This window comes from Mobula hypostoma, chromosome 3 (assembly GCF_963921235.1).
Source record: "Mobula hypostoma chromosome 3, sMobHyp1.1, whole genome shotgun sequence".
Lineage (NCBI taxonomy): Eukaryota > Metazoa > Chordata > Chondrichthyes > Myliobatiformes > Myliobatidae > Mobula > Mobula hypostoma.
In genome coordinates, this window is record NC_086099.1 from 2193015 (window position 1) to 2207004 (window position 13990).

Genomic DNA, 13990 nt, shown 5'->3' on the forward strand with positions numbered 1-13990 from the left:
CCATAAATTTGTTCTATTGCTACTTTAATACTGGTTTTATGACTGTTCTGCATCTGAGTTGTGCTTTTGTACTGCTGGACGTTGCTTGTACTGGCTGGTTACTTGATTTTATTTATTGTTTATTTATTTTATTTGTTGTTTTATAGCATTGAGTACGAGAGTTGCAAACTCATTTTCGCTGTATTGGTGCGTGACAAATTGTACTGTGCAATGACAATAAAGATATTTCAGTTTCAGGTTGCTGGAAATGCAGAATGATCATGTTGCTCTGAGAACAGTTTAACACCAAAACCCTCAGCCTATTTACATCCAAACTAAACACAAAACCAATACAAACCAATCCTATCTCTCTGCAATTGGCCCAAAGACCATTCCCAACCCTCTGTATACTGTCCACAAACCAATTCCATCCACAAACTGTCCACAAACCAATTCCATCCACAAACTAACCCATTCTCTTTCCACCTCTGAGGCACCCATCAGCATCTCGGGCGTAATTAACCCCACACGCCCCTGTCCGCGTCTCGGGCGTAATTAACCCCACACGCCCCTGTCAGCGTCTCGGGCGTAATTAGCCCCACACGCCCCTGTCCGCGTCTCGGGCGTAATTAACCCCACACGCCCCTGTCCGCGTCTCGGGCGTAATTAACCGAACACGCCCCTGTCAGCGTCTCGGGCGTAATTAACCCCACACGCCCCTGTCCGCGTCTCGGGCGTAATTAACCCCACACGCCCCTGTCCGCGTCTCGGGCGTAATTAACCCCACACGCCCCTGTCCGCGTCTCGGGTGTAATTAACCCCACACAGTCCATCCCCCAATCCCCCTCCCTCTATCCCTATCTCCGATCCCTCTCCCCTCCCCATCCTGATCTCCCATCCCTCTCCCCTCCTCCTCCTCTCCCTCTCCTCTCCCTCTCCCCTCCCCTCCCTCTCCCCCTCCCCCTCCTCTACCTCTCCTCCTCTCCCCTTCCCCTCCTCTCCCCCTCCTCTCCCTCTCCCCTCCCCCTCCTCTCCCTCTCCCCCTCCTCTCCCTCTCCCTTCCCCCTCCCCTCCCTCTCCCCTCCCTCTCCCCTCCTCTCCACCTCCCTCCACTCTCTCTCCTCTCCCCCTCCCCTCCCTCTCTCCCCCTCCCCCTCCTCTCCCTCTCCCCCGCCTCTCCCTCTCCTCCCTCCCCCCCTCCCCCTCGTCTCCCTCTCTCCCTCTCCCCCTCCCCCTCCTCTCCTCTCCCTCTCCTCTCCCCCTCTCCCTCTCCTCCTCCTCCCCCTCCTCTCCCTCTCCCCTCCTCCTCCCCTCTCCCTCCCTCTCCTCTCCCTCTCCCCCCTCCCTCTCCCCTCGTCCTCCCCCTCTCCCCTCCCCCTCTCACTCCCTCTCCTCTCCCTCCCTCCTCTCTCCCTCTCCCCCCTCCTCTCTCCCTCTCCCCCCTCCTCTCTCCCTCTCCCCCTCCTCTCCCCTCACTCTCCCCCTCCCCGTCCTCTCCACCTCCCTCTCCCATCTCTCTCCTCTCCCCCTCCTCTCCCTCTCCCCCTCCTCTCCCTCTCCCCTCCCCTACCCCTCTCCCTCTCTCCCCTCCCCCTCTCTCTCCCCTTCCCCCTCCCCCTCTCCCCTTCCCCCCTCTACCCCTCCCCCTCCCCCCTCCCCCTCGACCTCCCCCCTCCCCCTCGACCTCCCCCTCCCCTTCCCCTCACCCCCTCCCCCTCACCCCTCCCCCCTCCCCTCCCCTCCTCTCCCCTTCCCCTCCTCTCCCCTTCCCCTCCTCTCCCTCTCCCCGTCCCCCTCCCCCTCCCCCTCCTCTCCCCCTTCCCCTCCTCTCCCTCTCCCCCTTCCCCTCCTCTCCCTCTCCCCCCTCCCCCCCTCTCCCCTCCCCCTCCTCCCCTCTCCCTCCTCTCCCCTTCCCCTCTTCTCCCTCTCCCCTCCTCTCCCTCCCCCTTCCCCCCTCCCCCTCCCTCTCCTCCCCCCTCTCCCCTCCTCCCCCTCCCCCCTCTCCCCCTCCCCTCCCCCTCCCCCCTCCCCCTCCCCCTCCCCCTCCCCTCTCCCCCTCCCCCCTCCCCTCTCCCCCTCCCCTCTCCCCCTCCCCTCTCTCCCCCTCCCCCTCTCCCCCCTCTCTCCCCCTCCCCTCTCTCCCCCTCCCCCTCCCCTCTCTCCCCCTCCCCCTCTCCCCCCTCTCCCCCTCCCCTCTCCCCCTCCCCCCTCCCCCCTCTCTCCCCCTCCCCCCTCTCTCCCCCTCCCCCTCCCCTCTCTCCCCCTCCCCCTCTCCCTCCCCCTTCCCCCTCTCCCCCCTTCCCCCTCCCTCTCCTCCCCCCTCCCCCCTCTCCCTCCCCCTTCCCCCTCTCCCCCCTTCCCCCTCCCTCTCCTCCCCCCTTCCCCCTCCCTCTCCTCCCCCCTCTCCCCTCCTCCTCCCCCTCCCCCTCTCCCCCTCCCCCCTCTCCCCCTCCCCTCCCCCCTCCCCCTCCCCTCCCCTCTCTCCCCCTCCCCCTCCCCTCCCCCTCCCCCCTCCCCCTCCCCTCTCTCCCCCTCCCCCTCCCCTCTCCCCTCTCCCCCTCTCTCCCCCCCCCCCCTCCCCTCTCCCCCCTCCCCTCTCCCCCCTCTCCCCCCCTCCCCCCTCTCTCCCCCTCCCCCTTCCCCCTCTCCCCCTCCCCCTTCCCCCTCTCTCCCTCCCCCTCCCCCTCCCCCTCCCCTCTCTCCCCTCCCCCTCCCCTCTCTCCCCTCCCCCCTCTCCCCTCTCTCCCCCTCCCCCCTCTCCCCCTCCCCCTCCCCTCTCTCCCCCTCCCCTCTCCCCCTCCCCTCCCCCTCCCCCCTCCCCTCTCCCCCTCCCCTCCCCCTCCCCTCTCTCCCCCTCCCCTCTCTCTCCCCCTCCCCCCTCTCTCCCCCTCCCCCCTCTCCCCCTCTCTCCCCTCTCCCTCCCTCCCCCTCTCCCCCCTCCCTCCCCCTCTCCCTCCCTCCCCCTCTCCCCCCTCCCTCCCCCTCTCCCTCCCTCCCCCTCTCCCCCCTCCCTCCCCCTCCCCCTCCCTCCCCCTCTCCCCCCTCCCCCCCCCTCTCCCTCCCTCCCCCTCTCCCCCCTCCCTCCCCCTCTCCCCCCCTCCCCCTCCTCCCCCCCTCCCCCTCCTCCCCCCCCCCCCTCCTCCCCTCCTCCCCTCCTCCCCTCCTCCCCCCTCCTCCCTCCCCTCCTCCTCCCCTCCCCCCCCCCCCTCCTCCCCTCCTCCCCTCCCCCCTCCTCCCCTCCTCCCCTCCTCCCCCCCTCCTCCTCCCCTCCTCCCCCCTCCTCCCCTCCTCCCCCCCCTCCCCCCTCCTCCCCTCCTCCCCTCCTCCTCCCCTCCTCCTCCCCTCCTCCCCTCCTCCTCCCCTCCTCCCCTCCTCCTCCCCTCCTCCTCCCCTCCTCCCCTCCCCCCCCCCTCCCCCCCTCCTCCCCTCCTCCCCTCCTCCCCTCCTCCCCCTCCTCCCTCCCCTCCTCCTCCCCTCCTCCCCTCCCCCCTCCTCCCCTCCTCCCCTCCCTCCCCTCCTCCCCTCCTCCCCCCTCCTCCCCCCCCCCTCCCCTCCTCCCCCCTCCTCCCCTCCCCCCCCCTCCTCCCCCCTCCTCCCCTCCTCCCCTCCTCCTCCCCTCCTCCCCTCCTCCTCCCCTCCTCCTCCCCTCCTCCCCTCCTCCCCAGCCGCTTCTCTCTCCCCGCCCTCCCGTCCCAGAGCGCCGGCCGAGCCTCCGCCTCCAGCTTCCCGCTGGGCCCAGTCAGTGCGGAGCGGAGCCGGGTGTCCGGTGGCGGCGCTGCGGGCGGTGGACGGTGGACGGTGGAGCGGGATCGGGGCCGGGGTCGGGACCGGGGCCGGGGCGGTCCCGGGCTCTGCCTGGGCGCGGTTGCCACACGGGGGGCTGGACCCCGGGCCGCCCCGCCCTCCAACAGCGCTGCCCGGGCGGGACGCAGGCGGATGGCGGAGAGCCGCGCTTCGCTCCCCCGGCTCCGGGAGCCGCAGGGTGGCGGCGGCCCCAACTCCAGTCCGCGGTCGGGCCGCGGCTACCGCCGGCATATGAACCACGGCCACCGCCTCAGGAAAGTGACCCTGACCAAGCCCACCTTCTGCCAGAACTGCACCGACTTCATCTGGGGGCTTGGCGGCTTCCAGTGCGATGGTGAGTCCGAGTCTGGGCGGGAGAGCAGGGCACGACGGCCCGAGCGGCGGCGACAGGCCAGAGACGGATGAGGGGCTAAGGGAGAGCAGGGGCTGTGCTGGGCTGAGTGGCAAAGGGAGAGCAGGAGGCGATGGGCTGAGGGGCATATGGAGCGAGAATAGGGGCTGATGGGCCGAGGGCAGGAGAGCAGGGAATGGGATGGGCCAAGTGGCAGTCGTGTTGGGGGTCCGAGGGAGAGCAGGGCTTCTGATGGCTCGAATGGCAAAGGGAGAGCAGGAGGCGATGGGCTGAGGGGCATATGGAGCAAGAACAGGGGCCAAGGGCAGGAGAGCAGGGAATGGGATGGGCCAAGTGGCAGTAGTGTTGGGGGGCCGAGGGAGAGCAGGGCTTCTGATGGCAGGAGAGCAGGAGGCAATGGACTGAGAGAGAGCAAGGGGTACAATGGGATGAGTGGCGGATGGAGAGGGGAGGCGATGGGCTGAGGGGCAGATGGAGCAAGAACAGGGGCTGACGGGCTGAGGGCAGGAGAGCAGGGAATGCCATGGGCCGAGTGGCAGTCGTGTTGGGGGGCCGAGGGAAAGCAGGAGGCGATGGACTGAGGGGTAGCAAGGGGTGCAATGGGATGAGTGGCGGATGGAGAGGGGAGGCGATGGGCTGAGGGACAGATGAAGGGAGAACAAAGGGCGAGAGGCGAGCAGGGAGTACGATCGGCCAAGGGGCGCAGAGTGAACAGGGGGCGGCAGTTGTAGATGGGCAGGATGGTGATTGGCCGGCGGCAGGGGGTGACGGGCCGTGATGGAGGGAGAGCAGGAGATGACGGGCCAAGCAGCGGTGGGTAGTAAGGTAATGGGTGTGGGAGTAGGGAGTAATTGACTGAGGCAGCCAGAGAGCAGAAGTTGAGGGGCCAGTGGCCGGATTGCAGGAACTGTGGGGGCATTGGGTTGGGGTGGGGGGTTCAGGCAGGTCGCCCTGGGCCTGGCTTGCTTTTGGTTTCAACTCTTGCTGTAATTGTGCTGATGAGGAAGGAGTTTGCCCCTCCGCCCACCATTCTTTCATATTTAATTCTTTATTTGGGCTTCACTCATTCTGAGATTAAAACGCCCTAAAAATGCACTTGGCGAGCGGAGCTGAGATTTGAAAAGTTTGAAGCAGGTTCTGAATGTTTTGCTGACCTGCTTTCTTCCTGTGTTGATGATTTGATTTCTGGAGGTCTGAATGACTGAACGTTGGAGGAATCCAGAGGACCAAATGGTCCTTCTACTATTTGCGGTATGGCTCTGTGCCCTGTGGGTGTAAGGTACTCCTGTCCTAGAGGATGTTATTAATGAATACATTAAAGGTGGTAAAGAATCACATTGTGACCAGCAGGTAGAATCTTAATAACTGTCTAAGTTTCTCATGTGCTATCACCTCCTAGAAGGGGGACCACAGCACACTCAGCCTTCAGTCATTGGCAATGGTAAATATCTCCCTTAGTACTGGATGATGGTGAAAATGGGGAGTCAGTGAGCATGTATGAAAGAGAATGATTTGCAAGACGAGTTAGTTTATTACTGTCACATTTACCATGGCAGAGAAAGGGCATGGCTAATTCATAATAAGGTGCAAGGTCATAATGAGCTGGTTTGTGAAGTCAAGGGTCCATCTTGTCGTATTACGGTCTGTTTGTATAATTGGTGTAGAAACTGTCCTTGAGCCTTGTGGTATGTGCTTTCAGGTTTTTGTATTTTCTGCCCGATGGAGGAGGGGGGAACAGAGTAAATCTGGGATGGGTGGGCTGTTTGATTATGCTGGCTGCTTTACTGAGGCAGCGAGAGGCATGGACGGAGTCTATAGAGGGGAAACTGGTTTCTGTGATGTGCTGAGCTGTGTCTCCCGCTGTCTGCAGTTTCTTGTAGTCACGTACTGTGTGGTTGCTATACCAAACTCTGATGAATCCAGGTAGCATGCTTTCTGGATAGTTGGACGTTTAGGAGCTTGCTGTGGAGCAGGTTGGTGTAGGACTTGGGTTTTTTGGTGTTTAGATCAAGTCCCAGGAGCTTCTATGCATCCATTATGCACTGCAGATCCTCCTCAGGGTGAGCTGTGGTGGCATTGTCATCTGCGTATTGGAGCTCCGTGATGGAAGTAGTTGACACCTTGTTCCTTGCCTAGAAGTTAAAGAGCCACCCATCTGTCCTAAAGAGAATCTGCACTCCTGGGAGGACTTGGCCAGTGAGGTGAAGAATGGTTGCAATGAAAACGACAACCAGAGTTGGGGTAATGATGCACCCCTGTTTGATCCCGGTCTCAACCTCAGAAGGTGATGTTTCAGAGCTGCTGTTGCTGATGACTGTTGCAGTCATATCATTGTGTAAGAGCTGCTGGATCTTGAAGCACTTCTCTGAGCAGTAGATCTACTGCCAGAGTAAAAGCTGGGCACCTGAAAGTCGGGTGAGTACCTTTCCTGTTGTAGAACGGAGGCAGTTGCATCTATTGTTTCCGTAGTCGGCCTTGTCACCCTTTTTGAAAGGGGTTCTGGAGTTCAGATGGGATCTTCTCCTGGTCCCAGATCTTGACAAGCAGATGATGAATATGATTTAAAGATCTGTATCACCTTCCAAGAGGATTTTTGCTGGATTTCCAACAGGCTCGTGGCCTTGTTGTTTCTTAATTTCTTGTAAGCTGTCTGCACTCTTTGATACCAGGAGGCTTACTCATGTCGTCCTTCATGAGTCGTTGTGGGAGCTGGTTGATGACTTCAATGTCAACAGTGGTGTTACGAATAAGTATTTCCTGAAAGTGTTCCTGTCATCGAGAATTGATGGCAAGCGTGGATGCTGAAAGGCATTTGATTCGGTTAATTGGAATTTTCTTTGCAGAGTTTTACATAGATTTGGTTTCCATGACACAACTATTAAAACTATACAGGCACTATATGACAACCCTACTGCTAGGGTTAAAATCAATGGATATTTATCTAATAGTTTTACCCTAGAAAGGGGCACGAGACAGGGTTGGGTTGTGCATGGTCACTGCTACTCTTCGCATTAATCTGGAACCATTAGCTCAATACACCAGACAAAATGAAGATATCAGGGGAATTACTATTAAAGGGACAGAGCATAAATTGGCCTGTTACGCAAATGACATTTTGATCTATCTAGGTCGACCAACATACTCTTTACCTAAATTGATGCAATCCTTTGAACAATATAGCCAATTATCAGGATACAAGAGCAACATAGATAAAACCCAATTACTTTCATATAACTATAGCCCACCAAGAGAAATTGAAAGTAGATATCCTTGGGCATGGCAAACAGAGTCTTTCAAATATTTGGGCATCATTATGCCAAAAGATTTGTCAAAATTATCAGAATGCAACTATCAGCCTATATATAAAAAAAATTAAGGAAGATATAACAAGATGGAACCTAATTCCTTTTTTTGGTCTCAGTTCAAGGATTGAATCTATTAAAATGAATATACTGCCCAGACTACTATATCTCCTTCAGACCTTACCAATAGAGATTAACCAAAATCAATTCAATGAATGGAATGAGATGCTATCAAGATTTTATATGGCAAGGTAAAAGGCCTAGGGTTCATCTCAAAACTTTGCTATTAGCCAAGGAAAAGGGGGGGGGGCCTACCTTCTCTTAGAGATTATTATTTTGCAGCACAGTTGAGAGCTGTGATATGCTGGTGCAACCCATCGTATGACACTCAATGGAAAAACATTGAGGAGAGGATACTTTCTATCCCCATACAGGGAATTTGGGCTGATAACAACCTACAATGTTACATAAATAATATTGACAACCTGTTGGTGAAATGGACTCTTAAAATATGGAAAACTATTATAAAAGAATATAAACTAGAGGGAGATATTGCAATCCTTAAATGGTGTGCATATGACTCAGATTTTATGCGAATAAACTGGATGCTAGATTTAAGGACTGGACAGCTAAAGGAATAACAGCTATTTGCAATATAATGAAAGAAGGAACACTGTTCAGTTTTGAAATGCTCAAAGAGAAACACTTAACAGAAAAACAAGACTTTTACCGGTATTTACAGATGCGACAGTATGTTAATAGGAGGGTTAAAAATGTAACCAAGGCAAGTATATGTTTGATAGAGCTATTTAGAAAAGCATATAATTCAGACAACGGTAGTAGAATCATTTCAAACGTTGTATAAGGGTTTGTCAAATCTTGAAACACATTCGACTTCATAAACTAAAACAAAATGGGAGAAGGAGGGAGGGATAATAATATCTGAGGAAGACTGGACAATAATATGGAGGTATCAATGGAAGTGTACCAGTTCACAGAAATGGAGGGAGTTCTGGTGGAAAAACTTGATAAGATATTTTATTACACCCTCTCAGAAATCCCATTATGATAGTAACCTCCCTGTTTGCTGGAGAAATTGTGGAAATGAAAATGCAAACCATTATCATATTTTCTGGGAATGTCCCGTTATCAAAGACTATTGGAGTGGGATACATAATGCCCTACAAGACATCTTTAAATGTGAAATACCCTTAGAGAGTAAGACCATATATTTTGGGTATATACCTCGAGAATGGTTGAAAAGAGATAAATATTTAATGAATATACTGCTGGTGGCCGGTAAAAAGACTCTTACCAAGTTATCACAGGAGAGCCCAACTTTGAATGTATGGATGGAAATTACAATGGACATTTACAAAATGGAGAAGATAACAGCATCTGTTAGTCATAAGTTGGAACAATTTGATTCATACTGGGAAAAATGGTTCAACTACATGACACCTCATAGGCCTGATTTTATTCTCACAAATCAATGAATATGTTGTTTAAAAAAAAGATCACTCCCTACTTGTACATAGTTTTCTCCTTTGCTTGTTCTTTCTTTCCTCTCTTTTCTGTAAGTGTGTACCTCAGATAAATATTACGTGGAGATTTGTGGCAAATATATCTACATGATATATATGTACAATATCTGAAATACATCTTATGTTTGATGATGAACTTCAATAAAAAATAAATTACTAAAAAAAAGAATTGATGACATCATTGTCCTTTAGCAGCCTTTGCCCATCTTTGGAGTGAAGAGGGTTTAGACCATGATGGTTTGGGCCATACACTGCCCTTGTGGCAATAAAGAAGCCCTTGATGTCACCAGAGTCGGCGATCTGCTATATTTCTAGGACCCTCTCAGTCCACCACTGATTCTTTATTGCCCTTACTCTACACTGGTCTATGGCCTTAGCTTTGGAGTGGGCTTCTCTTTCAGCCCTGCAGTTGATGCCCTTCTGCCAGGCACAGAAAGCTTCCTTTTTGTTGTCTATTAGCTCTTCCATTTCACTGACACTTTCATCAAACCAATCCTTCCTTTTTCCTAGTCTGGTATCGAATGATGTTTTTACGGGTGTGGAAGATGGTGGTGTTCGGTGTGGTCCAGTGTTCTTCAGTGTCTTTCAGAAAGGACACCCTGGAGAAGTTGTACCTGCGTTGTGTCTTTTAGGCTCTCGGTGTTGAATCTGGGATGGCTCAGCTTCTTATGCAATCCGCTGTTCTGCGTGATTTTGATGGTCATTTGTGAGCGAATAAGCCGATGTTCTATCCAGTCATCATCAGCACTGATCACAGATAGATAGATAAATAGACATACTTTATTGATCCTGAGGGAAATTGGGTTTTGTTACAGCTGCACCAACCAAGAATGGAGCATAAATATAGCAGCGCAAAAACCACAAACAATCAAACAACAATATGCAAACTATGCCAGATGGAAATAAGTCCGGGACCAGCCTATTGGCTCAGGGTGTCTGACCCTCCATGGGAGGAGCTGCAAAGTTCGATGGCCACAGGCAGGAACAACCTCCCATGACGCCCAGTGTTGCATCTCATGGCTCTCGTATTCTTTACGGGGATGCATCCATGAAGATTTTACCTTATTTGTCTGGTGGAGCAGGGTTTATTAGTGATGGTAAGTCATGTTCAGCACACTTGCAGAGTAAGAGCCCTCCACTGGAGTTGATGTTGCCAGCACCTTCTTTCCTAAATGTGCCTTTCCTGGACATGCTGTTCCTCGAACTCTGGCATTGAAGTTGCCAAGAAGAATGGATTTTATCTTTCTTGAGAATATCTGATAGTATGCGGTCTAGGTTGGCATAGAAAGTCTCCTTAACATCGTTTGGTGAGTCTCGGATTGGAGCATAGGCTGTCACAGCTGTAGCCATTTAGCTGTTAGTGAGCTGAAGGTGCAAGTTCATTAGGTGTTCATTGATGCCAGCTGGCAATTTGGAGAGGTGACTGATGATGCTGTTCTTCATGGTGAACCCAGGTCTGTGGATTCTGGGTTCATCTGCTGGTTTCCCCTTCCAGAAAATGATGTGTCCACCCTTCTCCTCCTTGGCCAATTGCACTTCAAAGAGGGCAGCAAGGTCAATTTGGAACTTTCAGCTCTCTTGAGATGGTGGTTGTTGTATGTCTTTCCGGATGATTGCTGGTTTCACTCTCTGTAAGTGTCCGCACATTCCAGGCTCCAAAATTCTTATGCTTTTGTTTCAGACCGCAGTGTGGTGATCCCACCGGACGCGGTAATCCAGCAGGAGTGAGGAGGTAGGCTATTTTTAAGGCATCTTTTCCAACCCCTTCCCCATGTGGGGTGAGCAGAGTGGGTCCTGAATAGCGCTGCTCAGTCATGGGGGTAGCTGTGGAAAAGCTCCATCTGCCTCAGTCCAAGAGCTAGACACTTTATCTAACACACAGCACCCGTGTGGCTGGGATCCCAGACTTCACTCTCCTGCTGCAGTCACACTTCCGGATTGCCACAGGGCTTTGCTCAGGTTGGTCAATTGGATTATCAAACCAGGAGAAACGCCCGTGTGTCAGGTCCTTTATCATGGGGAGACTGATGCACAAGCAGCCACCGCATGATCCTTGACAGAGAAATGGAGACCAAGACGATCGGGGGCCCTCTTCCTCCACCTTCACAGCTGCTGTGATGGTCTTCATAGTTCCGAGACGCCTGAGACTCTAATTTACCATGATCTTCCGCCTGCTCTGCCGTTGAGGTCTTGGTTGGGCTGTGCTTTGTCGGGATCCTGCCCCTTGTCCTTACCACGATGGGTGACCCTGCCAGGAGCTAAGCTCCAGACAGCATCCCTCTCAGGTGCTCAGCATCATACAAGGTGGCGGTACCCCAGAGAGGAACACATAGAAATAACGTACTTAATAGACGTAGCCGTTCCAAATATACATAATCTACAGAAATCAGTAAGTGAAAAGCAACAGTAATATGCTGAATTAAAAGAGGAAATTGAAAGACTATGGAACATAAATGGGGTATATATTATCACAGTTGGAATATCTACAACTGGTACCTTTGCAAGGTAACGACACAACTGCAATAAACAATTAAGGCTACACAGCAATATCTCTGTAAGTCTCCAGAAAGCCACAATATTAAACACCACTAGAATAGTCCGAATTCCTAGCAATTGAGAAATGTGTGTGCTTGGCAAGACCATAAGACATAAGAGCAGAATTAGGCCATTTGGTCCATCAAGCCTGCTCCACTATTCAATCATGGCTGATCCTTTTCTCCCCTCCCCAGCCCCACTCCCCAGCCTTCTCCCCCTGACTATTGATGCCGTGTCCAATCAAGAACCTATCAATCTCTGCCTTGTAGAATAAAGGGAGCCTTATCTGGTTGGCTGCCAGTGACCAGTGGTGTTCCTCAGGGGTCAGTACTGGGTGTGCAACTTTTCACATTGTTTGTCAATGGTTTAGATAGCGGAATTGATGGCTTTGTGGCAAAGTTTGCAGATGATGTGAAGATAGGTGGAGGGGTAGGTAGTGCTGAGGAAGCAATGCGATTGCAGCAGGACTTAGACAAATTGGAAGAATGGGCAAAAAAGTGGCTGATAGAATGTTGGGAAATGTATGATAATGTATTTTGGTAAAAGAAGCAATAGTGCAGACTATTATCTACATGGGGAGAAGGTTCAAACATCAGAGGTGCAGAGGGACTTGGGGAGTCTTTGTGCAAGGCCCCCAGAAGGCTAATTTACAGGTTGAGTCTGTGGTAAAGAAGGCAAATGCAATGTTGTATTTATTTCGAGGGAAACAGAATATAAAAGCAACGAGATAATGCTGAGGCTTTATAAGACACTAGTCAGGCTGCACTTGGAAAATTGTCAAATATTTTGGGCCCCATATCTCAGAAAGGATGTGTTGGCATTGGAGAGAGTCCAGAGGAGGTTCATGAGGATGATTCTGGAAATGAAGGGGTTAACATATGAGGCGCATTCGGCAGCTTTGGGCCCGTACTCACTGGAATTCAGAAGAATGCAGGGGGACCTTGACACCATCCAGTACAAGGCAGCCCACTTGATTGGTACCCCCTCCGCAGGTATCCAATCCCTTCACCATCGACGAACAGTTCCAGCAGTGTGTACTATCTACAAGATGCACTGCAACAACATGCTAAAGGTCCTAAGGCCGCTCCTTCCAGACCCACGACCACTACCACCTAGAAGGATGAGAACAGCAGATACCTGGGAACGCCACTACTTGGAAATTCCCCTCCAAGTCACTCACCATCCTGACTTGGAAAGATATCACCGTTCCTTCATTGCCACTGGGTCAAGCTCATGGAGTTCCCTCCCTAACAGCATTGTGGGTGTCCCTACACCTCAGGGAATGCAGCGGTTCAAGAAGGCTGCTCGTCACCACCTTCTCAAGGGCAACTTTAAAAAACTACCGGATTTTGAAAGGACTAGATAAAGTGGATGTGGAGAGGATGTTTCCTATGGTAGGGTATCCAGAACTAGAGGGCACAGCCTCAAAATTGAGTGCCGACCCTTTAGAACAGAAGTGAGGAATTTTTTTTAGCCATAGTATTGCAAATTTGTGGAATGCTCTGCCACAGACTCTGGTGGAGGCAAGTCCATGGGTATATTTAAGGCAGAAGTTGATCATTTCCTAATTGTTCAGGGCATCAAAGGATATGTCGAGAAGGCAGGTGTTTGGGGTTGAGTAGGATCCGGGATCAGCCATGATAGAATGATGGGCTGAGTGGCCTAATTTTACTCCTATGTTTTTTGGTGTAATTCCGACTGGTTCGTCAGGCGAGATTTTCCTTTAAGGAAACCATGCTGAATTAGTCCTATCTTGTCCTGTGTCACCAGGTACTCCATAACCTCATCCTTAACAATTGAATCCGACATCTTCCCAATTACTGAGGTCAGGCTAACTGCTCCATAACTTGCAATTTTACAGCCCTCTGGCACCATGCCAGTCCAATAATTTTTGAAAGATCATTGCTAATGCCTCCATAATCTGTACCACTACCTCTTTCAGAATCCTAGGGTGCAGCTCGTCTGGTCTGTGCGACTTCTGAACCCTTAGGTCTTTCAGAGTTTTGAGCACCATTTCCCCTGTAATAGTAACCGCATACTTCTTTTTCCTCACAACCTTCAACACCAGGCATGCTGCTAGTGTCTTCCACAGACCACGGGGGGAGGGGACGAACTGGAAATATAAGGATAGAGATAAAGGGAAAGTCAGAAGAAGAAAAGTTAAGAAAGACAACAGAATCAACAGAGCAGAAAGCTCAAGAAGGGATCGTACAGTATGGCCAAGTGAAATAGGAACTGATATGGGAGGTGAGGGGAGTAATGAATTAAAAGTATTGTATATGAATGCACGGAGTATAAGAAATAAAGTGGATGAGCTTGAGGCTCAGTTGGAAATTGGCAAGTATGATGTTGTGGGAATAACAGAGACATGGCTTCAAGTGGACAGGGCCTGGGAAATGAATATTCAATGATAATACGTCCTATCGAAAGGACAGACTGATGGGCAGAGTGGGTGGGGTGGCTCTGCTGGTGAG

General features: G+C 52.5%; 1 protein-coding gene across 1 annotated transcript in view; it reads left to right on the forward strand.

Moving 5' to 3' along the window:
• Positions 1-3715: 3715 nt before the first annotated feature.
• Positions 3716-13990, forward strand: part of LOC134343814 (diacylglycerol kinase theta-like) — a 231988-nt gene continuing 221713 nt past the window's right edge. The window contains exon 1 of the mRNA XM_063042563.1: positions 3716-4117. Coding sequence (XP_062898633.1) covers positions 3916-4117 — 202 coding nt within the window. The 5' untranslated portion in view covers positions 3716-3915. The remainder of the gene's footprint in view (positions 4118-13990) is intronic.